Source organism: Chionomys nivalis, chromosome 20 (assembly GCF_950005125.1).
Source record: "Chionomys nivalis chromosome 20, mChiNiv1.1, whole genome shotgun sequence".
Classification (NCBI taxonomy): domain Eukaryota; kingdom Metazoa; phylum Chordata; class Mammalia; order Rodentia; family Cricetidae; genus Chionomys; species Chionomys nivalis.
This window is the reverse complement of record NC_080105.1, coordinates 49,539,747-49,566,413: the sequence shown is the minus strand read 5'-3', so window position 1 is coordinate 49,566,413 and position 26,667 is coordinate 49,539,747. Positions and strand designations below refer to the sequence as shown.

The following is a 26,667-nucleotide window of genomic DNA, read 5'->3' as shown; positions in this document are numbered from 1 at the left end:
GAATCACATCCTTCTTACTTAGTGCTTAGTGTCATCCTGGTCTCTGTCAGCTGCCTACTGCCCTCTGCCCTCCACAGGTGACACACGCTCTACAGAGATGACCCCCACTGCAGAAGCTGACCTTAGGGACTCTTCTTACCTGTCACCAAGTTATCAGACTTGAATTTTATTTCTCTTCAGAGCTTCTAGGCAAGCTTACCAGGATGTGATGCCACCAAGATTTATTTTCATTTCCCCACCCAATGGCAATGCTTTGACGAAAACCAAAGTGCCCATTGTCAGGGCATCAACTTCCCTTACCGCTGGTTCCTGGGGCTCCCCTGGGGTCTGACAGGGGAAACAAACTCACAGGTGGTAGAAACACAAAAGCCGAGATTTCTGGAGCTGTCAGGTTTTAGCTGGTTTCTATCCTTTGTGTGCAATTCAGCAAAGCTGGGGCAACAATGACTACAGAGAACTCCCCCTCCCCACAGCTACTCCGCAGTCAAGAGTAACAGACGAGGTCACTCGCTGAGTCTCTCTGCTGTGCAGACAGCTGCACGGGAAGACTACTAAACTGGACTGTTGGGCAACTTGGTGCCCGGGGACTGTTGAGGCTTCTGTAGGTTGTGAAAGGGCCACTATAGGCCACTAGAATGGCAGTTTTCAGGAGCTTTCGTTGTGCCCCCTCCGGGGGAGGGCTTAGGGGAAGGGGGGCTTGTGATAGGATTTCGGAGGGTGACGCCAGAAAGAACTGCTCCAATCCTTCACTTTCCCCAATTGTCTGAGTGCTCTCAGCTGAGAAGCGTCGGGGAAGCGCCTCCGCCCAGGAGAGCAGCAGGTCAGAGGTAGGGATAGCACCAACAGCCTTGACGTCATGTGCTTACTGTCCCCAGTCACTCCCAACCCGGCACAGCATCCACACGTCAAATTCCAGACGACGTCCCTAGTCGGGCGGGGCTGTTTAGAACTATAAACTTATGGTCAAGACAGGGGCTTAGAGCAGCCTGTCCTGAGAGTCCCTAATTTTAGGCCTTTGAGACCAGGATTTTAAAACAGGATGAATCTTAAGTCCCTTCCAACTTTGAAAATTCCTGTGATTCGATGACATCAGTACGGTGAATAATCAAGCTGGCGCCCAGCCAAGACTGGCTGTGCTGCTCTGCGCACTTCCTCCCCCTCCTTAGAGACCGCTCCATTGGCTCCTCAGTGGCCCGGTCCACCCGGCACCCACCGGCACAGGAGAAACCCGCCTACACAGAACCACTGGCCCCACCCCTCCTTCTCCCTTAAAATTGGCTTGAGCTGCTCAGGGAGACAGAGCCTGCGGTAACCCAGAGCTCAGCACTGAGAAGAAGCCCCTGCGAGGCTGGGAAAAGAAGCAAGAACTCGCGGTAAGCTGGGTCTCTGCGTCTATCTAATAGCCGACCCCTCTGTCCCTTGAAGTGTTTGGGGGTAAACTGAGCCAGCGAAGCATAGACTTGTAATTCAGGCAGAAAGAGGACCAGCTAGCACCCACATAGAGGGGGAGTTCTTTGCAATGTCTCCGGGTAAGCTGAAGTGATTCCTAGAGGGAGAGACTAGGAGAGAAGCGTTTCTTGCAGATGTCGTGCTTGCACAGTAAGGGGAGAAAGTAAAAAGAATGACTCGGGTTATTTGAACAGACAATGGGAGCGTCACTGACGGGCAGGATTACATTCAGCGGCCTTGGAGAGCTGAGAGGGTCCTAGCGGGTGTTGTATGGCTGCTTTTTTCCTCCAGTGGAACCACTAAGAAACAGGCTGGGCACCAGGGAGGGGGATTTGCCTGGACAGCACGAAGTGCTGGGAGAGAGAAGTCGGGACTTTTAGGTACCTCTCCTTACCACTTGGCGTCAGGATGCAAAACTGCCTCTGGTCCCCCGCCACTCATCACATCCTTTCAACGGTTTACCAGTCCGTTTGACCCCTTGCTCATCATGCACCAACGCCTTTGCTTTCTCATGCGGCCGCAGCAACAAAAGTCCAAAAGCTCTCGGAATTGTCTCGGGACCTTTGTTTTCCTAACCTCACAGAGACAGTGGGAGGACGCAGGGTGGGGAGGGAAGAAAGTATGCGGAGCTCCCAGATAACTAAGGACAAACTTCAGTGCCAAGAAATGCAGTAGCAGCAATGGTTTATTTGGTGGTCAATTTGGAACGATACAGTGGTCTTCCTCAGCGGATGATGGGGCAGGGGACATAAACAAAAAAGTGTGTGTGTGTGTGTGTGTGTGTGTGTGTGTGTGTTGGAGGTGGGGGTTTACAATCCCCTGAGCACATCCCAAGTGCAACTGGAGAACACTTACCGGGAAGACTACTCAGGGATTTTTTTGCTGAGCTGCAGACCCTGGCCTATGCAGAATCAATCACTGCAGGTCAGTGGCATGCTGCGTGCAAACAGCCAGTGGGGGTTAGATCATAATCAATCCCAGACGGGATACTGAAAACACTAAAACGTAAATAGTTCCCTCGGGCCATCAGTTTATTCTGCCTAAAGTGTTTTAATGAGAGCACCCCTCCCCCACCTACCCAAACTGGAATAGGGCAGACTTTCCCCGGACACCCCCAGATCATTTGGGGAGCCTCCTGAGAGATACACAGCAAGCAGCTAGTTTGCTTCCTCCCAGACTCAGGATGCTTGGTGCAGCCAGGAGGAGCCAAGGAGCATCCTCGGTTCTGGGAAAGCTTTGGGGAGCCATGAAAGGAAGGGTTGTACACATTCAGCATGCTCAGTGAGCAGTGGGCTCAGCCAGGGGCCAAGAATGACTCACAGCGTCCTGCCGGGCTCTTCCACTAGAAAGATGGCTGTGAGTGTGGTTGTTTTCAATCCGATGGGGGAGGCTGCAGCATGGCTCATAGGCAGCGGGTTTAGCGCTATTACAATTCCCACACTTCTCTGAGACACCAAGTCTCTGTGAGGGAGGGCCTTTTGTGGTCTGAGTTGAAATAGTCAATGCAATCTGACTTTTTGGCAACTGTGCATCTATTGTCTCAGAAGAGGTTTTTTTTTTTTTGCTTCTCTGTTTTCTCTGAGTGATTTCAGCTCTGGTCTGGTAAAAATCGGGTCATGAAGAACTGGAATATTCTGTTAATTTCTTTTTGGGGGCTATTCACTTTGAACATACTGGCAGAAAATTCTGCATGAAGTGGCTAAAAACACAGAAATCGAGAATGAATGCCAGCTTTTGAGCTAGCCACGTGACTGGTCTCACTTCAAACCCAATCAGAGTGCTGATGACACAGATTTATAGACAATTAGAGCTAGAGTCGGGGCTGTAGCTTAGCTGGCAGTGTGTTTACCCAGCATGGGGAGTCTTTAGGCTTGACTCCCAGCACCACATAAACTGAATGAGGTGGCGAACACTTCTAGTCCCTGATACTCAGGAGACGGAGGCAAGAAGGTCAGAAGTTCAAGGCTAGCCTGGGATACAATGAAATCTTATCTCCAGAAAGAAAGAAAGAAAGAAAGAAAGAAAGAAAGAAAGAAAGAAAGAAAGAAAGAAAGAAAGAAAGAAAGAAAGAAAGAAAGAAAGGGGAAGTGGAGGGGGAGGAAAAGAAGGAAAGAAAAAGAAAATTGCAAGTCGAGATTCTCAAAGCCTTGGTTAAGCACCATTGTCTTCTAACACTGGTCCAGCTGTCTACTTTCACCTTGCGTGGGAGACAAGCTTTTATAGACAGGAGTGCAAGGCAAGATTAAACTAAATTCCTGTTCCTGGAAGAGAGAACGAAGCAGTTTGCTGGTCATGGAGCACTCATTTCTCTGGCATGTTTGAAGGGGCAGCCCAGGAGAGCAGTGTCAGCACAGCCCAGCTGTTCTCCGTGCAGCAATTGAAGAACTGGGTGTCCTTAGCTGTGTCCGCCACGCCACTGGCCAAGATTCTGGGGGTGACCTGTGATTGACAGGTCCTACTGAGGTATATAGACTATGTGATGCTCCTGACACACATCAGAGGCCTCTAGAACTTTCTTTGGGGATTGACCTAGAAGACCTAAGTCCACCTGGAGCTTCTGAACTGATCTGTGCAAGGTTAGGCTGGCCCCACACAGAAGACGTCTGTACTGAAAGTCTCTTATGTGGGAGCAAATGTTCTGTTAGCTTACACCTAAGGATTAAGGGCTCCACACAGAAGCAGCGAGACCTGTCAACTGCTAATTCCAAATTCCCAAAGAGTTTCAGAGGCCCTGTTGTGTGGTGTAAATTGACCTAAAAAAGACAAATAAGAGAACAGATTAAAGACGGGTTACAGGATCTCACTCGGCTTCCAGGAAATAATGGCTCCTGTTCACACTGCTGACTACTGATGAAGGGCATGACAATTTCTATCATTTGTCATACGAGCCAGGAACATTTGATATTAACCCTTGAAGACCATTAGGACCTCAGAGAGCTGGCCACCTCTTCTTTATCAGTAGCTTCAAGCAATCTGAGCTCCTGTTGATGAGGGCATTCCTAAGTGCGGTGCACACCTGCCATGCCTCAGGCATCCGGGATCTGTATCTGTTACTTCTCGAACTTTCAGAAATATATAAGATGGAAAGGTCATTAGGAAGCCCAGAAAACTAAGACTCGGAGAAGCAACATTACCCACCCACCCAGACCTGTAAGTGGCAGCTGGGGGATTAAGTTGAGAGTTCAGGGTCGTGCTTGTTGCATGGAGAAATACTAGCTCTCTTTGAGCACTTTAGGAATGCTATGTAGGGCTGGGTTGTAGCTCAGTGCTTCAGCACGCGCTTAGCACGTGCAAGGCTCTGGGTGCAACCAAGTGCTGCGCAGGCGATGAGTGGGAAGAGCTCAGAGATTGGGGTAGCTCAGGAGGCAGGTGTCAGTCCCCAGGCGACCACCTCAGGGAGTGCAAAGTGAGTTATGCCATCTTAAGTGAGTAATGAGCAGAGGGTGCTTTAAAAACCCAAAGCCAGACAAGGGACAGGCAGTAAGATCCCTGCTGAGTAAGTGAGGATCCTCTTCATCCATGCGTGGGTCTCAGTCACTGCGGTGCTACTTTCTGGAAAGGCTGGTGACCTTCAGATTCCTTCACAGAGTGGCGTGATGAGCACTTCTGATCATTACCTGATTCAAGCGTGTTAACATCCGGAGGCAGACTGGGGAGTTACCAAATTCTCTCACGGTCAATTCATTGCACCTGGGTAGGGCTTACATTAGGGAGTGGAAGCAGCCTGGGAGCTTAGATGAATACTGGACACTCTTTGTTCAGCCTCCAGCTTTGCAGTGAGCGTTGCAGGGCACAGACTGGCTGATCTCGCCTTTCCTTCGGCAGGCTATGAGGTCAAAGAAGCGGGTTGCTTTGGTTTTTATCCCAAGGGGATGCAGGATACGCTTCCTAAACCCACAACCAACCCTTGCTTACTTCTTCCAACAACCAGGTCACCTGGTAGGAATCATACCTGTGTGCAAAAAAAGCTACACCCACCCTGATTTGGGGGGGGGGCGCGTCAGAGAGGGTGCTATTCAGCTTTCACCTCTTTGTAACAGGTCAAATTATATCAAGAGGCAGACTCTTCCAGGCACTTGGGAGATGAACTGAAGAGTTCAGGATTAACCTCAGTTCCCTCTGTTACAGAGCAAATTTAAGGCCGGCCTTTGTTACATGAGACCCTGTATGGAAACACACACACACTCACACAGACAGAGACAGAGATATCAAAACACACACATACACACACACACACACAGAGAGAGAGAGAGAGAGAGAGAGAAGGAGGAAGGGAAAAATCTCTTTTATCCATGTTGTAAAGAGCTCTGTTCATATCTGAAAAGAGAAGGTAAGCATTTTACCTGTGGAAAATTACTTTTTTGCAAAGTTAAGAGTTGCTTTTGAAAATCAGATTTATTTGTTTATTCCTCTGTGTGTGTGTGTGTGTGTGCGCGCGCACATATGCATGCGTGCACACATGCATGTGCACACCCTGGGGTCAGAAAACAACTTCCAGGAGTTGATTCTTTTCTCCACCGTGTGGGTCTCTAGGCTTGAACTCAGGTCATGGTTGCCTTAACCTGCTGAAGCATCTCTAGAGTTCCTCATTGGCTGGCGGATTTTTGAAAATAGTTTGGCAGGGTGTGGTGGTGCATGCCTATCATACAGGCACCTAGCAAACAAACACAGGAAGGTCAAAACTTCAAGACCAGCCTGAAGGCTACTGCAAGTTCTAAGCCAGCCTGGGCTGTCTAGAAGAGAATAACAACAAAAGCCAAGACTGAGGCCCCAGAGAGAGAAAAAAAACAACAAGGGCTGGGAATGTGGGTCAAGGGCAGAGCCCAGCTTGCTCAGCTCGCTTATTTAATCCCAGTTCACTTACTCCCTGCAAAGGAGGCAAATAAAACGCACAGACTGACCGGTCTGTAGGGGTGGGGTGTGCTGTCTCTACTGGGACAAGGAAAGGTAAGCCGTTTTTTTTCTTTTCTTTCGAGTCAGGGTCTCTCTGTGGCTGGACCTTGCTATGTAGCCTGGGTTAGCCTCAAAGTTGTTGCAGTCCTTCCCCCTCGGCCACTGAGTGCTAGGGTTCTGGGTGTATACCAGCAGGCCAGGCTCAGAGGGGGCTGCTGAGGTAACTTGCTGCTCTTTCTAAACCCGCTTCGAATTAAAACACCTCACCTCATCTCTTTATCTGTTTTAGAAACAGGTCTGTGATGTTGCAGGGGTTCTGGAGACTTCTCTTCTAATTGATTGGCTTTTTGGGCTGTGGTTAGAGTGTGGGTGGAAGTGTGGCTTCAAGGTCATGTGTTATTTTAGGGTTATTGTTAGTTATTTTAGAAGCTGAGCCTCCGACTCAGATCTCCGAGGAATTAATTAATCATAGGCACAGCCATAAGAACCTGGAGTGTTCTCAGCAAAGACGGAAGCAGTGTAACCAAGCACACGGTACAAAGTTTGGCAGCAGTGTGGCTTCCCGGTAGCCTTTTCCTGGCAGGCTCTTCTAACCTGCTGGCTCCCTTGCTCAAGTACAAAGCGCAAGTCCTCCAGGGCACCAACATTTAAATGAACAACTGTGTCGCTTGCACACACGATCTCAGACTGAATGTATATAGTTGACCACATGAATCTAGTTTCTTTATTGCAAATCACTTTCCCATATGTAAAGAAGGGAACGATGGGCAAATATGAGCAAAAGCACTTTGTTCATTTACAGTAGCATCACCACTTACATTACAACAGAAGCCCCCGGGGTGTGTATGGGGGGGCCAAGCCCCTAGCTCTGGAGGGAGACTCCAAGAGTCTGACTACCTGGGGTTTGCTCTGCTCCTTTTCCGTCTCAGTTTGGGGAGCAGCGCCACTCTTCATCCTTCCATTCAGCCTCTTTTCCTTTCTGTGAGTGAGTTATCAAATTCCTTCCTGAGAGCAGATTTTGTTGGGGAAAATATGGCTGTGTGAGGGATGTAAAGAGGACAGAGCCATGAAAAGGCCGTAAGGACATGTCACCAGCTTTTTCCAAAGCTTTCTGTCAATCTCTTTATTGCTGTCCCAGAGGCTTTGTCCAATCGGAATCTAGCTGTTACCACCTGGCATCCATCAAGTACTGTTTCCCTGTGTGGCATGCTTCAGATACAATCTCCACTCTCTCAACAACTTCTTGATTCTTGGAGACAGTCCATCTTCAAGGATAGCCAGCTTATAGCAGGGCCCCTGTCTTCTTCCCTTTAGCCTGTCATTTGCAGATGAAGGGCAATTAACAGTGTCCTGGCTGCTGCTGCCACTGCCAGACCTGCACCTGGCGTGCAGGCAGAAAGGACCGAGTTGTCCATGAGAGGAACACTTATTTCAGAAGAAGATTCGACTGACAAAAGTAGATGTATGGGTTGCACACTACATGAGAATGCCTGTCAACACCACAGTTCCTGAGAGACTAGATAGAGCTTTATTGGCAAAATCACATACCCCACGTTTTCTAATTTATGTAGAAGCTGTGTCAACTTGCCAAGTCCTGGGCCTGCTGCACTATCACTAAAGAAAGTGCTTCGCTCTAATCCATTAAGTTCAGTTTTCTCCAAGGGTGGACCTGCCGTGCCTGGGACTCTGAGGCCTTGAAGATGACAGGACTCATAGTCATTCTAGCACCCCATATCCAGGGACAACAGACCAACAAAAGCTAAGATAGACATCTTCCCGGCCTTCCCACTCCCTTCCTTTCTGTTTATCCCTCCCGTCTAGTCCTTCCCTCCTCCTTCCTTCCCTTCCTCTCTCCATCCCTCCCTCCCTTCCTTCTTTTTCCTTGCTTACTTCTTTGTTTTGTTTCATTTTAGTTCTTTATTAATACTGGGAAACTACTATGTATACAACATAAAGAGAACACAGAAAAAATTTATGTATTTGTACTCAAAAAGCAAGCCTCAGATATATCCCTTAAATCCCACACTTGGGCACCCATGAACACCTCATGGAGTCAAACTCTCACCCTCTGGACTTTGAGTCTAGGTCCACACTTCTACTGGCCACTTTTTCTTTTGTCCCAGCAGCGCCTGTGACCTCTACACCCACATTTTCCACAAAATCAAGCCGAGTTTCCATGTTTTCCTCCCCCTTTCCTTTCTCTTGCTTTGGGGCTGCACTGTTTTTCATCTAGCATGTGACTAACTTCCCTGTCATCTTCCTCTGCCATGTGACCGATCCAGCAGCCTGCTAGGATTGTCTCTGGAGTGTGGAAAGAGCTATTTAATGCTTATATGCAATTCATCTTCAGTGGCTCAAGACCCAGCATGGCCAAAAGCCCAGATGCAGAAAGCGGCAAGTCCTTCACATCTGAGCTCCTGTCCCTCTTGTGGAGAAGGGGCTTACCATGATGCAGTGCAGCTGTTGGAGTCTTCACAGCCAGCCCTCTCTGTGAGCTCCGCCTCTTTAGCTGCTGTCCCTTCTGTCCTGGGGTCCAGAGAAAGAGCTGGCCTCTCGGGGAGAGGAGGGTGCGCACATGCATCAGCCATGCACTTTTGACTCTGGAATTGTCTGATATCTAGAGAGCCTTGAGTCAGCAGCGCATGGTGGGGAACTTCTGCAATTCCAGTGCGGTGGTTTGGATGAGAATGACCCCCAAAGAGTCATATTTGAGTGCTTGGACTAAAGTTGGTGGAACTGTTTGGGAAGGTTAGGGGGTGTGGCTTTGTTGCAGGAGGTGTGCCACTGGAGGTGGGCTTTGAGGTTTAAAACCCCCACACTATTCCTGGTTAGTTCCCACTTCCCCTTCTGCCTCAGGATCAAGATGTAAATTCTCAGCTACTTTTCCAGAGCCAAGCCAGCTTGCTGCCATGCTCCCTGCTGAACTCACCCTCTGAAACTGTAAGGATCCCCCAGTCAAATGTTTCCTCTTCTAAGTTCACTTGGGCTTGGTACTGTATCCCTTCACAGTAATAGAAAAGTAACCAAGGCATCCAGCATTCCAGACGCTAAAGCAGGACTGGACCATTTCCCTGGCATCAAGACAGAACTGGCTACATAGCAAGATCCTATCTCAGAACCACAAAAGCAATGCCAGTAACTTAGTAGGTATCAAAAAGGAAGATTCTGAAAGCCCTTGGATGGGCTGATTGGTGTGAAAAGAAGAGGGGCTGACTCACTGACTCACATTAGCAAAAATGTTCAGTTTCTTCCTGTCCTTAGATAATAAAAGCAGGAAAGTATCTATACTTAATTCTACTGACATAGAAGTGGAATTTTGGGGAAACTGGGAAAGGAAAATGAAGATTCCACCTGCCTGTACTTGTGGTCTCCATTGCCACTTCCTTCTGGAACTGCCAAAAAAAAGAAAGGTGCTACAGCCCAGCTGGCCCTCCAGGGAATAGAGGCTTCCACAGCCCCCAGGCACCCCTGCTAGGGGCAGGACAAGAAGATCAAAGATCCTGGGAGCCCTTTGGTCCCTGCCATGGAGAACAGTCATGGAGGGAGGGTCCAGCAAGATGGGCCTCCTTGTGAGCCACTGCCTGCCCTTTCTTACATCCCAGCACTCGCCCCCCCCATTTTTGCTCCCTCCCCTGGGTCTCTGGACTCCTTCCTCTGAGGTTAGACACTCCCTCTACAGGGCTATATACCCTCCTCTGGTAGTTGCCATTATTCCAACATGCATTTTCTTCTTCTTTTTCTTTTCTTTTCTTTTCTTTTCTTTTCTTTTCTTTCTTTCTTTCTTTCTTTTTTCTTTTTTCTTTTTGTTTTTGTTTTGTTTTGTTTTTTGAGACAGGGTTTCTTTGTAGCTTTGGAGCCTGTTCTGGAACTAGCTGTTGTAGACCAGGCTGGCCTCAAACTCACAGAGATCTGCCTGCCTCTGCCTCCCAAGTGCTGGGATTAAAGGCATGCACCACCTCTACTATAGCTCTCTAGTCCCTCCCTGCAGCCCCAGATGAAGGCAGCGGGCAGCAGTCTCCCAGCTCAGCCTCCCTTTCTGTTTTCATCTTGGAGCTGAAGGGCACGTGAAGGCTAGATGGCATTCCCGAAAGTCAGTCAGTTCTTTTCAGAAAGCAGAGGGCAGAGAGCCAGCTGCAGGCAGGATGGGATCCTGGTGACTTCGGAGCCAGTGGGTGGTGGGGCCTGAGTGAATGGGGGTGGCAATCAGGGTTGTTGTGACTGGAGGGACATGAGTCAGGGGAAGGAAAGTCCTGCTTTGATGCTTTGAACGGAGGAGTGAGAGGGCTTGCCAGACCACAAAAGAACAGGGCCAGCTAACCTACTTTCAGTCACCAAAAGCAGAAGGCATGGAGGAAGGCAAGTGGAAATTGGATGGGGGCGTCAAGGGAGATATGAGTCCAGTGACCAAACAGAAGAGTCTGCCTCTGTTCCTGCCCCTCTGCTCTTCCCCAGATCTGTGAGTCTACATAAAAGGAGACAGAGACTACAAAGGGAACCAGGGCCAACATGGAGGGAGCCTTCCCTTTGATGGAAGAGGAGACCACGCCTCGGAAGTAGCATTGTCCATTACAAGTACTGGGGCATCCGAGGCAGGTGCCCTGGCACCACGAGGCACCAGTGATAAAATTCCTACAACTGTTTCTGAGACAGTCAGAGAGGACAAACTGGGACTCCTGCCTAGCTCATCCCAGGACAAGGATTCCTTACCTTTCAGGGATTCAGGACAGGAATCTTTGGGGAAAAACATTTTCTATCAGCAACCCTTATCTATCTGCAGATAACTGCGCAAGCAAAATGTGGTGTGACCAAACAATGGAATATCATTCAGCCTCCAAAAGGGCAGGGATTCGACAGCGTGGGTGACCTTTCATGACATCATGTTTATGACTGCACCCATAAAGAAGGACAGACACTGTGTGATTCCATGTGTATGATGCACCCAATGTAGTAAAAATCACAGACACAGAGAGTAGAAAGTGGCCAGAGGTTGGAAGAGCAAAGAGCCATTTATGAATGGCTAAAGCGTTTCATTTTTCACCAGGATAAAGTTCTAGAAATGGGTGTTGAGATGAGTGTATGGCGGTGCATACGTGTTTAATGACACTGAGATGAATATTTCATAATTAAGGTGGTAAATTTAATGCTACCTGTACACGTTCTCTCTCCACACATGCACACAACACACATCTATATCTATCTATATCTATTTATCTATATCTATACAGACAGACAGATGTGTGTAAAATCTTCCAGACAAGATCTCTTAAGAGTCAATGCTGAAAGGGTCCCCTGAAATAAAGTCACAGGGGCCTGAATTTTCTGTGGCCCTTTGCCCTCCCATATCACATGTGTAACTGCTTTTATTTTTTTCTCCTAAAACTAGGGACACAGAAGAAATGGGGAGCAAGATGAAGACAGAGCTGTTGTGGGTACTGCTGCTTTGCGGAGTGGTCTTCACATTGCCTGGTCAGGTGGGTCCGCCTCCACACCTCACCCCATCGGGCCACCCAGCTGAAGATGTTCATGGTGTGGCCCAATGTTCATGCTTCCCCCAAGCACCTGTCAGGTTGGGAGAAGCTCCCAGGAAGGGTCACAGACACAGGGCACACCACTCCCCTCTGGGTAGGCTATTTAGGATTCAAATCCCAGGGGAAGAACGCAAGCATGTCTCTGACCGAAAACTTCTTAATGCCGCTTCTGTGCCTTTGACAGTCTTCTTTAGAGCTGTTTTGGTCAAGAATGTGTGCAGTGTGTGGTAGTGCACATTTACAGTCCCGCCAGCGAGGAGGTCGGGGCGGAAAGATCACGTCTTTGACATCAACATAGGCTTCAGAGAACCAAAGGCTGGGGTGAAGCTCAGTGGTGAAGAGCTCGCATAGGGCCCGGCATATGGTCCCCAGCCCAGGGGAAAATCTGTATTTGAATGCATCCATAGTGTATGTACTAAGTAAAGACAGGCATCATGAACTACCCGAAGTAGGGGGACAAAAGCTGCACCCACTTTCCAAAACCTCGCTTTCACACAGGGCACTGTGTAAGGCCAAATGGGCAACGCCTGGGCATGAGATTTTTAGAGAAGAGAACATCGCTATGGCTGCATAAAGGATGCAAGGAGCTGCAGCCTTCCCATCCATTCTGGAGTCCGCTATCCCTACGCCACTGCTTAAATTTAAAATGACCTAAATAGAGTTGGAATTTCGGTTCATCGGTCACACTAGCTACATTCCAAGCAGCCTGTGGCCATGTGGGATTAGTGACTACCGCTTTTGACTACACAAATCGGTAGCATTATTGTTATGCCCAGAGCCCTTCTGGGTGGCACTGGGTTTGTAGAAAGAGCGGAGACTTGACAAAACGGTAAGAAAATGGCTCTCTTCCTGGGTCACTCTCCTGAAGGGGGCGCTCCTGAGAAGGTGGCTCCTGATTGGTCGTCAGGGAAGACCGTTGGTCGTCAGGGTTGGTCTTCCCAGCCTGCGCTGATTCCTCCTCTATCCTGGTCTCTTTGCAGGGAGTGCGCAACAGGTTCAGAAGAGGAGCCCGATCCTACAAAGGTGAGGGGTGGGTGGGGAGGCAGGCCCAGGTCTCCCAATGCTTTTGACTGTTGGGGGATTCCTCTTCACCCGGTACCCGCTGGCAGGATGATTATGAGATCTTTCCGGGTGCTTTTGTGGAAATGCCTGCTTACTCGCCATTAGTTAGTTAGCTGGAGCCTGCCAGCCCAGTTCCCAGGGAAACCTAATCAGGCTGTCCCCGGGGTTAATAACGCTTGTGACATACTGGTGCATTTGGGTGGTGCATGTCTGTAATCCCAGCACTTGGGAGGCTGAGGCAGAAGGATCGTGGATTCAAGGCCAGACTGGGCTGCACAACCAGATCCTGTCTCCACAAGGCTCAAAGTATTAGATACAGAGATGAGAAAACAGCCGTAAAGGAGTAGATGACTCACCAGCTACTGCTATAGGATCCCCAGCAGAACCCGGGAACGCATAGCTGCCTGCTCCTCTAGGTGTCCTGAACTGTGGGCTCGCCAGTGCCCACTCAACCTCTGCTTCTATCCCCATGTTTCCATTGCTCCCTGCTGGTAAAATCAGGATAGCTGACCAGGGCCACCCCATAAATGCTTTGGAAGGAGATTCTCTATATGAGTTTGTGTCTTGAGTTGATTCTAGAAAGTAGACGTTTCCATCAGGAATCCAAGAGGAGTAAAGACTGTCCACAACTGACTGCCTTGACTTGAAATCAAAGACCTCTAAGTCCAGCTTAAGGTCCCTACCAGCCGCCCTCTCTGTTTCTATCTCTCACCCCCTCCTTCCCTCCCTCTTTCTCTCTCCTCACTCCCTCTCCCCCAACTCTCCACCCCTCTCTTCTTTGTCTTTCTCTGTTCCCCTCCTTCTCCCTTACCCTCACTCTTTCTTTTGTGGAGGTGAGGAGGCACTAAACCTTTCTCTCAATCTCGTTTTATTTTCTTTCTTTTTAATTTTTTATTTTTATGATATTTTGTTTGTTTGTTTTTGGAGATAGAGTCTCATTATACAGCCCAGTGTGAACTGGGATTGGCCGCGTAACTAATGCAGGCCTCAAACTCAGCAGCAATCCTCCTGTCTCAGCCTCCTAAGTGCTGAGATGACAGACTGTACCACCACGCCGAGCTTTGGAACACCGCTTTAAATTCTGGAGAACAAGTAAAGGGGTCCAGTGTCTGGAGACTGTCTTTTGTGGTGCTTTTGAACTCCTGTTTTTGGTAGAGAAAGGCACCGGAACAGAGGCTAGGCATCTGCAGAAGGAAGCAGCTCCGCTCCTGACGCTCCTGACTTGGCCTAAGAGGAGAGCCTGGCTCCAGCTGAGATGCTGTCCCTCCTGTAGGTCTAGCCTCCTCTTTGTGGATAACAGCTCTGGCCTGGGTGGGGCTTATCTGTCCTGCAAGATTCTGTTGTTACTGTATCTATCTGTTCTTCAAGATTCTGTTGTTACTGTATCTATTTGTTTTGAAAGATTCTGTTGTTACTGTATCTAACTGTCCTGAAAAGTTCTGTTGTTACTGTATCTACCTGTCCTGCAAGGCTCTGTTGTTACTGGAAGCCAAGGTGATTGCAGGCTTAGGAAAGTGACAGGAGACCTTTAGAATCTGGAGCCTCAGGTCCTCTATCTTTGTCCCTTCAGCTTGAAGAAGAATAGAATTCCTTTGGTGTCACTGGTGTTTTGGGTGGACATTGCATGAATAATATACCTTGGCGGAGTCAGTGTCTGACGCAATGGAGGCAGACAAAACACAGGCAGAGCTGCCGGCTCTCACCCCGTTTGCAGTTACCCCTTGGTCCAAGTCAATATCGTTTTAGAAAAGTAGTTGCTAAATGCCTGCTCAATTTTCATTACATGAGAAATACTATTGAAAGTAGCACATTTTCTGACAGACATAGGTGCCAGTTTCCCTTACTTTAGCCCAAAGTGTGTCTTTTCTGAGTGGAACCACCCTGTGGATTAGAAACCCTGGTAGTCACCTTCACAGAGAAGTGTCCTTTTTGCTGAGTTTGTTTGCTTGCTTCGTTTTGTTTTGTTTTTCAAGACAGGGTTTCTCTGTGTAGCCCTGACTGTTCTGCAACTTGCTCTGTAGGCCAGGCTGGCCCTAAAGCCAGAGATCAGGCTACCTCTGTCTCCTGAGTGCTGAGATTAAAGACGTGTGTTCCCCACACTACTTTTAGCCGATTACAGTGGGAAAATAGACTGTTACTTCATATAACTTTGTTTTCATAATCAAATTATCTCAAAACAAAGGTTTCTCCAAGGAAGAGAATCCTAATAAAAGCATTCTAGTTAAAAAAAAAAAAGTAACTATTCCTATCGTCATCATATTCCTCAGGGGTACACAGTAGACCACGATCACCCAGATCTTCTGGGGATTGGTTGTAGACCTCATGACAGAGCAGAGAGCTACAGAGAGTTCACTGTGTGTTGAAAACAGGTCAGGAACAATGACGCTGTCCCCTCTCCTTGAGTCTGTCCTGACAAGACAAGCCTGTTCTGTATTGCAGTGACCTGCAGAGATGAGCAAACACAGACAACGTACCAGCACTATCAGTCGTGGCTGCGCCCCATGCTCAGGAGTAATCGGGTGGAATACTGCCGCTGCATCGGTGGCTCAGCGCAATGTCACTCGGTGCCTGTCCGAAGTACGTACCAGCTTCTCACGGAGGCCTCGCACTTGAGCCCGGGCTCAGGGCCCAAACCCTTCCTTTGTGGTTCCTGGCATATTCAGGTCTTCGGCACGTTTTGGGTGTGCTCTGTCCAGGCAAAGGTGAAAGCAGTCCAGAAAACTGAGGTGGGGGGAGCCTTGGCTTGTCCAGCCTCAGTGTCCACATATGTGAAGTGGGGAATAATATGCACACTGCATACTTCGTAGTTGACATTGGGACTAGTTGTACTGTGAGCTGTGGAATGGGGGTGACATAACCAACACTTTTGCAATTTTAATTCCTGTATTCTTGGAGCTGCTTTGAAATCAGCTAAGGGTTTCCTTGTTTCCGCTCGACAGGTTGCAGTGAACCAAGATGCTTCAATGGGGGTACATGTCAGCAGGCTGTGTATTTCTCTGACTTTGTCTGCCAGTGCCCTGATGGATTTGTTGGGAAACGCTGTGACGTAGGTGAGCACTTTGGTGGGCGGGTGTGAGCTGTTCTGACATTCTGCCTCTCTGACGGGCCGGACCAGGAAGGGAGAGGAAATGTGTGCTGAACAGAAGGATACAGGAGAGGAGAGATGAAGTCATTTAGGGAATGACAGTACTGGGCCACGTGACGAAGGCTGACGTGTCCATCCACAGTCTAGCTTGGCCACAGTGATGCAAGTGACCCTGTCCACCCAGCTCACTACGGGGTCCAGTGGCTTCAGTGGTCAGCCTGCCCCACTGTGCTGCGACAAGACAGGATTTCCTTGAGAGCCTATTGGTGTCCTTCTGTCAATCAGATACCAGAGCAACGTGCTTTAAGGACCAGGGCATCACCTACAGGGGCACGTGGAGCACAGCAGAAAATGGGGCCGAATGCACCAACTGGAATAGCAGTGTTCTGTCCCTGAAGCGCTATAATTCAAGGAGGCCAGATGCCATCAAGCTGGGCCTTGGGAATCACAATTACTGCAGGTAAGCCGTGTCTTCCAAATGGGATGTGTGTATGCGTGTGTGTGTGTGTGTGTGTGTGTATGTGTGGTGTCTGATATGAAAATTACATTCAGAGGAAGACCTGGTCAACCAGTCACGTATTCTAGAAAAGCAGAGCTGATGACCCTTAGACAGGTAGATAATTAGATAGATATATGGATACATAAATGCGTACATAGATAATATGTAGAGGTGGGTAGAGAGATGATAGATACACATATGCATAGGTAGATACATAGATGATAGCAATAGATTTATCAATGCATTCCTCTATCAGTGATTGTGAGATTGACACATAGATGGTAGATAGGGAGGGAGGTCGATAGAAGAGGTTGACTTGAAGGTATCCCTTCATATCTCTGTGTAGGTATCTGAGTCTGTAATCGTAGGGCAGCACTCAGGCAGGAATTGTCATTGATGCTCTTAAACCTTAAACTGACTAGACAAAGGGCACCCTCCTTGTCTGGGATAATTTAAACTGATTGTGGCTGTTGGCCACAGTTACAAAACGTCTTTATAACAGCGCTTGGATCACTGTTGAATTCCATGCCTGCGACTGACCATAGGTCAGCTGTGTTGACACACGGGCAGTTATTGTGCACCCTTGTCAACTTGGCACCCTTACACGCTTCCTTATAACGTGCTTAATCCCCCCAATAAAGAGCACACTGGAGTCAGATTTCTGCCTAACATGGTAAAACTAGACAGCATTCAACCCAGGATGCACTAGCCCTGACCCAAAAGCACGCCTAGTCCTTGGGCCAGGAGGGGAGGCTTCCTGCTCAACCCTCAATGATCTCCCTTGCTGGTTTTTCAGAAACCCAGACCGAGACTCCAGGCCCTGGTGCTATGTGTTTAAGGCGGGGAAGTATACTTCGGAGTTCTGCAGCACACCAGCTTGCCCTAAGGGTAAGTGTCAGCGACCCTGTGCCTTCCCCTGCAGTATCCCCAAGGGAGATGCATCTGGGACTGTAAATCTAATGGTCTCTCATGCCCAAAAAGAAAGAAGCCGGCTAGGAGGTACTTTTGGCTGCAGAGTGAAGCGCATCACACAGCTACATCCTCACCCAGCTTGTTGTCCAGTGTTTTAGCCTTGGGCTGTTTCCCTACCTCCCGTCAGCATCCTCATCTGTAAAGCACAGAATGCAGCTGAACCCATGGTTTCTAGTCCTTTCATTTTTGAGGTTATAATCACATCATTTTCTCCTTTCCTTTCCTCTCTCCAAACCCTCCCGTGTACACTTTGTTGCTCGTTTTAAAATCCATGGCCTCTTTTTTCATTAATTGTTATTACATGCACATATATATTCCTCTATATATAATTCATATGTATATTCCTAGCATTAGTTACTTGTATGTATATTTTCAAGGCTATTTGGTACTGACAACCAATTGGCGTGTTCTTCCCTGGGGAAGACTGTATTCCCCATTCTCAGCATTCCTTGTTTCCTGTAGTTCTCTGTGCAGGGTTGAAGCCTTGTGGGCTTTCTCCCATCTGCTTGGCAGGTCTGTTGTTCTTGTCTAGGCAGTCGTGTTGGTGAGACTTGATGAGTGGAGCCTCTGACGTCACTAGGAGATGCATTCTTACAGCAACAGCTGGCCCTCTGGCTCTTACACTGTCTTCCCGCCCCTTCTTCCAAAATGATTGCCGAGCCTTAGGCGCAGCATTTGTATCCACTGGGATTGGCCTCCCCAGCCCTTCATTTGGATTGGTTGGGGTTTTTCTTTCTATAATGATCTCTCCGTCTGTTCTGAAGAGAAGTTTCCCTGGTGAGGTGCCAGGACTACACTTACCTCTGGATATAAGGACAGATATTTAGAATATAGTTAGGGATTGTGCTGGTTTAATAAAGGGATAGTTATAGGTTCTCCTCCAAGGTTCATGACTTCAATAGCCCTGGGGAATCGGCTAGGTTTCCAATACCAGGCATGGTTTCTCTTGCTGATCCTTTCCTCATCTGGTCAACATTAGGGTTCAAGGATCAAGATAACTTTACAGGTTCCTCTCAACTATAGTGAAGTAGAGAGACAAACTCGTTGGTTTCACACAGAGGGGAAGAAGGGCAGGAGAGCAAAGCTGAGGAAGCAGGGCGCCAGCATGGTCCCATTGCAGCCTCCTGGTTCCCTCATCATGGGCTATAACCCCCCTAATACCTTCACAGCATCTCCCAGCACCGTCACCACTGGTGGGACACACCCCTTCCTGCTGAACCTCTGCAACCTGCTCCACCAACATTTAACCGCAGTGGCTTAACCTTGAAGTGTATTCTGTTCCAGGACAAAATGAAGACTGTTATGTTGGAAAAGGGTTGACCTATCATGGCACCCACAGCCTCACCACATCCAGGGCCTCCTGCCTCCCGTGGAATTCCATGATCCTGATACGCAAGAGCTACACAGCATGGAGGACCGACTCACAGGCACTCGGCTTGGGCAGACATAATTATTGCCGGTATGTAGCCATGAGCTAAGGGAGTCAGCTCCCAGCAGAGATGGGGTGATCCGGTGGGAGAAGATTCAGTGTTAAGCATTACATGAAAGATAATGAACATTATCTAGACAAGCCTGTTAGTTTTCTATGAGTAGAATTATTTTTTAATATGTAAACCTTTTTTTTTTTTTTAGTTTTTAAAGATTTACTTATGTATATGATGCTCTATTTGAAAAGCACACTCGCATGCCAGAAGAGGGCATCAGATCTCAGTAGAGATGGTTGTGAGCCACCATGTGGTTGCTGAGAATTGAACTCAGGACTGTTGGAAGAGCTGCCAATGCTTTTAACCACTGAGCCATCTCTCCAGCCCTAGACTTATTTTTTGAGAAACAAGATAACATCAGTTTTGTTAATTAGGGCGGGAGTGGAGTGGACTATGTGTGTACTTGTTAGTGTGGGTATATGCACATTCATGAAGATACATGTATACATACATGATGTGTATGTGTGTGTGTGTGTAGCTTGAGATTGGCATCATGTGTCTTTTTCTTATCGATCTCTACCTTTATCTTTTGAGTCAGAGTCTTTTACTGAATTTGAAGCTAATCTATTTATTAGACTATGCTGGCCAATGCACTTCTGAGACCCCTGCCCCCAACCCCCACTGAGATTACAAGAGCAGGTTGCCATGCCTGACTTTTTTTTTTTTTTTCAGACAAGGTCTCACTATGTAGCCCCGGAATGCCTGGAACTACGTAGACAAGGCTTGCCTGGAACTTAGGGTGCAGGCAGAGACCTGCCTGCTTCCGTCTCCTGGAACTTAGGGTGTAGGCAGAGACCTGCCTGCTTCCGTCTCCTGGAACTTAGGGTGTAGACATAGACCTGCTTGCTTCCGTCTCCTGGAACTTAGGGTGTAGGCAGAAACCTGCCTGCTTCCGTCTCCTGGAACTTAGGGTATATGCAGAGACCTGCCTGCTTCCGTCTCCTGGAACTTAGGGTGTAGGCAGAGACCTGCCTGCTTCCGTCTCCTGGAACTTAGGGTGTATGCAGAGACCTGCCTGCTTCCGTCTCCTGGAACTTAGGGTGCAGGCAGAGACCTGCCTGCTTCCGTCTCCTGGAACTTAGGGTGCAGGCAGAGACTGCCGGCTTCCGTCTCCTGGGTGTTGGAGTGAGAGGAGTGCTCCTCCTCACCCAGACCTGCTGGCTTTTATGTGAGTTCTGGAAACTCAGACTCAGGTTCTCATGCTGATGCCGCAGGCACTTAACCAACTGAGCCATCTCCCTGGCGTAAGATATATAGATTTTGCGAACCAAACCCCTATTCTTTTTGCACTTGGCACATCTATTAGGTTCTATTGTAAAAATCTCTCCACAAGGCAGTTCCTTTCTTCCCAACCCTGTGTCACTGATAGAATAAATGGAAGCCAAGAGGAATTATCTTCCCTCATGTTGGGCCTGCTAGAGTCAAGTGGAGTATGGGATGTCTGCTTCTGGCTTCTTGGTTCTGCCATGGGCTACCTAACCGCCTGTTCCTGAGATGTGACTGTCACTGAAACTCTCCAATTCTTATTTTACAGGAATCCAGACGGGGATGCCAAGCCTTGGTGTCACGTGCTGAAGGATGGAAAGCTGACGTGGGAGTACTGTGACGTGCCCCCGTGCTGTAAGAGCGACTTCGCCACCCCCTTCTCCCAGGCTCACCTCGTCACTCATTTCTCTGCCCCCTCCTGTGTCTTCACCACTGTCTTAGCTTCTGGACTTCCAGGAAGGCCAGGCCTTTGGGGCAAGGGGCTTGCATGACTGAAGCCCTGGGAGACAGTCATACTCGTCCAGATCTGGGAGATGATAGGGAGGGACAGAAAGGAAGACCAATCTCTTCAAACACAATAGGCTCCAACTTTTCTCTCTGGCCAGGTGGTGACAGTCCTGGTGACCATGAAGAGAAAGAGGTCTCACATTGTGGCTCCTTAGATACCAGTTGTTACATTTCTCTAGTAGCCTGGAGATGGGGAGACTTCAGTGTCCCTCTGTTCTAAAATGCCCTCAGAAGTCATGTGACCTACCAACTTCTGTGCACTTCCACATCCCTGTGGAGCCCATTTAACACAGGGGAACCGAGTTTATAAGAGAGGACGGGAGACAAAAATCCTCAAGTTGGCACATGTCCCCAACATGAAAGTTTGGTTTGGAAATTGCCCAAGAATAAATTACTACTCAGTTCCCATGAGCACACAGATAAGCCAGAGTGTTCTTCAAAGAACAAACTCTGATTGGAAAGTAAGACATAAACTGAGCTCCTAGCCAAGGCCGTTTGTGATGGGTTCGTCTCAGGAAGTCCACAAGGGCCTCAAAGGCTACAGTGTTAATGAGAGCCTTATGATGCCGTGGAACTTGACTTGGCTGAGTAGCTGGAAAAGCAAAGGGTTCTCAGAAGGAAGTCTGCAAGACTGCATATCTTAAACCAAGAAATCGCTCTAGGCAAGATTAGAAGGAGCAGGGCACCGAAGAGAGAACCTGCTTTTAGAGTCGGGCAGATTCGGGTTCTAATCCCGGTGTCACTGTGACCTTCGGTGACAGTTTCCCCGCCTTCCTGCAACTAGTGTTGGGAAGGATAAGGACACACTAGTATTGGGAAGGATAAAGACACACGTGTATTGGGAAGGATAAAGACACACGTGTATTGGGAAGGATAAAGACACACGTGTATTGGGAAGGATAAAGACACGCGTGTATTGGGAAAGATAAAGACACACTAGTATTGGGAAGGATGAAGATACACGTGCATTAGGCAAATCACTATACAAACAAAGGAAAGCTGTGGCTCGCGTTGTCATTAAGACAGTTAAACCCTCTCGTGCCAGCGTGCTCCAGGCCAGCAGCCAGCGGAAATCAGGTTCTGTGGTGGGTTCTCTCAGCCTTATGCCCACACTACAGGTCTGACCCCGTCCCCTTCTCTGGTCTTTCCTCTCCAGCCACCTGTGGCCTGAGGCAATACAAACAGCCCCAGTTTCGAATTAAAGGCGGGCTGTTCACAGACATCACCTCGCACCCCTGGCAGGCTGCCATCTTTGTCAAGAACAAGAGGGCTCCTGGAGAGAGGTTCCTGTGTGGAGGAGTGCTGATCGATTCCTGCTGGGTGCTGTCTGCGGCCCACTGCTTTCTGGAGAGGTATGGACTTCTCATTCTGGAAGGCTCTGGAGCCAGCCCATGGGAGTCACTCACTTGGCAAAACCCAAGAGTGATTCTTAAGAAACTGCAAATCATCCTAATGCTGTTTCCCTGCCAGGTTTCCCCCGCAGCATGTTAAAGTGGTCTTGGGCAGAACATACCGGGTGGTCCCTGGAGAAGCGGAGCAGACATTTGAGATTGAGAAATATATAATGCATAAGGAATTTGATGATGACACTTACAACAACGACATTGGTAAAAGGCCATTCTAGTCATGCGTCCTTATTTCTCACCCCGTCCCTCCCCGCACTGTGTCACCCGTCTCCTTTCTCTTGGCACCAGCATTACTGCAGCTGAGGTCAGATTCCAAACAGTGTGCCCAGGAGAGCAGCTCTGTCAGCACCGCCTGCCTTCCTGACCCCAACCTGCAGCTTCCTGACTGGACAGAGTGTGAGCTGTCTGGCTACGGCAAGCATGAGCAAAGTAAGTGGAAGGAAGTCTTGGTCCCCTCCTTATCTATCGTGTGCTCATCAGGCAGATGGAGGGGGAGGTGGTCACACAATGTTCTGGTCCCAGTTCTGGCGTGACATAGAAAAGTGCAGGCCAAGACTGCCTGTCTGTATGATGGGAAGCTACTACCTGCTTCCTGGCATTACAGGGACACTGTGTGTGGGTCCCAGAAAGTCGGGACGGGGAAGAACTCCGAAGAGCTTTTATAGTCCAGTGGAGACAAGGAGGAAGGGTGTAAAGGTGTCTGTGTTCTTAGACTCTGGGAGTTGTACAGGCTGAGCTTGTACCCCAAACTTGCCTCTGGCTTAGCTGTGGGACCCTGGATGGGTCATTCTGCTTTCTAACAATGTCAGCAAATATGAGATAAATTAGCCTGAAGATAGGAAAGGTTTGTTTGTGCTCATGGGTTTGGAAGTTTCAGACTATAGTCAGTTGGCTCAGTCTGTGGGCTTGTGGCAAATCCATTCGTCATAGGAGGCGCCCACAGCCGTGGGGCCGTGCATCCCTGTGTAACACGCAAGCGTATGCAGAAAAGGGAGTCTGGGTCTCAATATCCCAGCCACAGTCGTGGCTTCCTCCTCCCAGAGCTACTTCTTAAAAGGTCTGCCATCTCCAAAGAGCACCACAGGTCTAGCCTTCAACACATGTGGCCTTTGAGGGAATGATTATCCAAGCCAGGTATTGGATATTTTTGTATTATTTTATGAACGTTGCCTCATGATGTTTCCTATCGTGGTTCCCAACTTGCAACCCCAGTGTCCCTGGATTTCAGGTGTGGAGCATCAGATTGAGCTTAAACACTTAAAAAAAAATGTTTCTTAATTACCGAAGCCTCAGTTTCCTCACTGCCAACGTAGAAACAGGGTAGGCTCCCTGATTAAATTATAAGGAATAAATGATACAACGCCTGATTAAATCGATGGTTCTCTCTTGGGGGAGATTTCACCACCCAGGCCATGACTGGCAGTGTCTGGAATCATTGTGGTGGTGGTGTCACATGTCTGGCTGAAGGCTGATCCTGGCCTTTGGTTAGGAGGGAGGGGCTGCCAAACGTGTGTGGGATACAGGACACTCTTTGTGATGGATAACTGTGGTGCTACTGAGAAATGTGACCTCACCTTAGAGACAATAAAATGTAGCACGTGTCATAGGAGACAGCCTGCTTTGGGTCAGCTGGAAAATTCAGCTTCCTCGTTCCAAAAGACTTGGGAGTGATACTTAGATCCTAAGCCACCCGGATCTTCTCTTTCAGCGTCTCCTTTCTTCTCTGAGCGGCTGAAGGAGGCTCATGTGAGGTTGTACCCACCAAGCCGCTGCACGTCACAGAATTTGTTCAATAAAACCGTCACAGACAACATGCTGTGTGCCGGAGACACCCGAAGTGGAGGCAGCCAAGATCTCCACGATGCGTGTCAGGTAAATGCCTTGGATGGCCCGACATTCTGGGTCCTCTTCTGTGCCCCGGCAAGAGGTTCTTAAGCAGGGGGGAAGAGTGAGAGCCATGGTGGAGGGTGTGACGCTGGGATTCGAAAGTGGAGTTCCAAAGACGAAAATGGTATAGGCCAAAGCTCCTCAAACTTAAGACATCTGAACTGGGGGCTGGAGAGATGGCTCCATGGGGTAAGAACACTGGCTGCTCTTCCAGAGGACCCAGGTTCAATTCCCAGCACCCACATGGCGGCTCACATCTGTCCAGTTCCAGGGCTTCTGACACCATCACACCAGACATCCATGCAGATAAAATGCCAATGAACAAAAAATAAAAATAAATTATTTTTAAAAAGAAAGAAAGAGAAAAAATCTAAACTGCAGGAAACTTTTCTGGTTTGTGGACAGGAAGCTAGTGTGGGATTTCCCTGTGAGCCCTATTGAAATGATAGATAAAGTAACATAATTAAATGTTTGACTTCTGATGGTGTTGGGGAAGTTGGGCCTGTTTTTTAGGGTGAGGAAAGACATCCCCTAGGATGCAAGACATGGACAGGATGTGAGAAAGAGTCCTCACAGTGCAGCTTCAGCCTGGGAAGCAGTTTTAGGTCCTCAGTGTCCAGGCCTCACTGAATGTGGTATTCACATTTCCTGATTACTAAGGTGATAGGAACAACGGCTGACATTAAGACCCAGATAGTAACCAGCATGGAGTAACCGCTGACATTAAGACCCGGATAGTAACCAGCATGGAGTAACCGCTGACATTGAGACCCAGATAGTAACCAGCATGGAGTAACCGCTGACATTAAGACCCAGATAGTAACCAGCACAGAGCAATCGCTGACATTAAGACCCAGATAGTAACCAGCATGGAGTAACCGCTGACATTGAGACCCAGATAGTAACCAGCATGGAGTAACCGCTGACATTGAGACCCAGATAGTAACCAGCACAGAGCAATCGTTGACATTAAGACCCAGATAATAACCAGCACGGAGCAATCGCTGACATTAAGACCCGGATTAGGAAAAGTGAATCATAGTTCATTGAGGCCATATAACTAAATTAGTAGCAGATTCCATATCAGATTTTATTTATTTATTTATTTATTTGGCAGATCTCATTATGTAGTCCTAGCTGGCCTGAAACTCTATGTAGAAGAGGCTGACCTTAAATTCACAGAGAGCCACCTGTCTCTTTCTCCTAAGCACTGGGGTTAAAGGTGTGCACTACCATGTCACCCACCCCAATCAGATGTTATAAAACATGAGCAGTTTTGGTTTTTGTTTTCTGGGTGCTAAGAATGGAGCTCTTGGATTTTTTTACATGGCAGGGAACCGCTCTACTGAGGAGCCACACCCCATCTCTGAACAGTTATCTTAAATCTGTGGTTTTGGGGGTTTAGTGGTTATTTATTTATTTTTTTGAGACAACACCTCATTCACTGTGTGGTCCCTGGGTGGCATGTTCCCATTTGTAGCCCAGGCTGGCCTTGAACTCAGAAATCCACCTCCCTCTGCCTTTTGAATGCTATGATTAAAGGCATGTGCTACCATGCCAGGCTCTTAATGCTATTTTACCAGAATTAAGATATGGCCAAATCTATAGCCTCAAGTCTTCTTCCCTGAACCAAGTTCTTTGAGGGCTACTATCTTCGTACTACAAATAGCAACCCAAATTTTCTTCCAGATATTCTGCCTTGTGTACAAACAACTAATCCATGATTCTATGCTCTTCCACAGGGTGACTCAGGAGGACCACTGGTATGCATGATCGATAAACACATGACCTTAGTTGGCATTATCAGCTGGGGCATTGGCTGTGGGCAGAAGGATGTCCCTGGGGTATATACAAAGGTGACAAATTACATAGACTGGATTCAAGACAACATGAAGCAATGACCCAGGAAACCCAGCTCCTTGGATCCGAAGAAGGACCTGCCTTCCTCTACTATAGAAAACACACCTAAAAGGCCAAGTGTCCTTTACACTGTCATCTTTAAGAACTGCCACTCGGCAGAGGGACAGAGTGTCTGTAGGGGAGGACATAGCATTTACCTTTGATAGGTACTTCACAATTTGTAAGTGTTCAAGAATGAAGGTCTGACTTTAGGATAAATTCTGTCCAATGAGACAATGGGAAAATGCCAATATCCCATAACTCCAGGATTTAAAAGAGAAAGGTAGACCAAAGTCCATCGTGCTGGTCCACCATTTTGTACACTGGACCACAAGACACAAGACCATGTCTTGACAGTAAAACACCACTTGATATTTCAGGAAAGTTTGCATTAGGGACAAGAATGCATATTTATAGTTACAAGAGGGCCCAGCAGGGCCTCTAAGAGATGGAGGGGTTGGCTGGCCAGATCACAGCCCCATAAAACCCTTGACATCCAATATTCCCCACCCCCTGCCCACCCTTCAACTCTTGAGAGGTTTTCCTTTATAGACACTGTAAATCTTTCTTTATAAACGATATCGATGGTTGGGAGAACTGTGTGATTTTAATAACTGATGAAGTAGCATTAGCATATTTATATATTAATCTATTTACATTTTTACTTTGTTACTATAACTTTGTATTATACTGTACTTAAATAATAAATCCAAAGGTATTTTTCACACTT

The 26,667-nt window shown here is 48.1% G+C and overlaps 1 protein-coding gene across 2 annotated transcripts; it reads left to right on the top strand.

Moving 5' to 3' along the window:
* The first annotated feature begins 1,067 nt into the window (after window positions 1-1,067).
* Plat (plasminogen activator, tissue type) lies at window positions 1,068-26,667 on the top strand. 2 transcript variants are annotated; one of them, XM_057752537.1, is made up of 15 exons: window positions 1,068-1,373; window positions 11,726-11,813; window positions 12,851-12,893; window positions 14,088-14,201; window positions 15,372-15,509; window positions 15,872-15,982; window positions 16,303-16,477; window positions 17,313-17,404; window positions 18,773-18,947; window positions 20,507-20,592; window positions 21,902-22,097; window positions 22,216-22,352; window positions 22,440-22,580; window positions 23,860-24,023; window positions 25,781-26,667. In XM_057752537.1, the coding sequence occupies exons 2-15, from the start codon at window positions 11,739-11,741 to the stop codon at window positions 25,937-25,939; spliced, it is 1,806 nt and encodes a 601-aa protein (XP_057608520.1). In that variant the 5' UTR covers window positions 1,068-1,373; window positions 11,726-11,738; the 3' UTR covers window positions 25,940-26,667. The 2 variants fall into 2 exon arrangements, with proteins under 2 accessions (XP_057608520.1, XP_057608521.1); XM_057752538.1 differs by lacking the exon at window positions 14,088-14,201 and having other exon boundaries at window positions 1,074-1,373.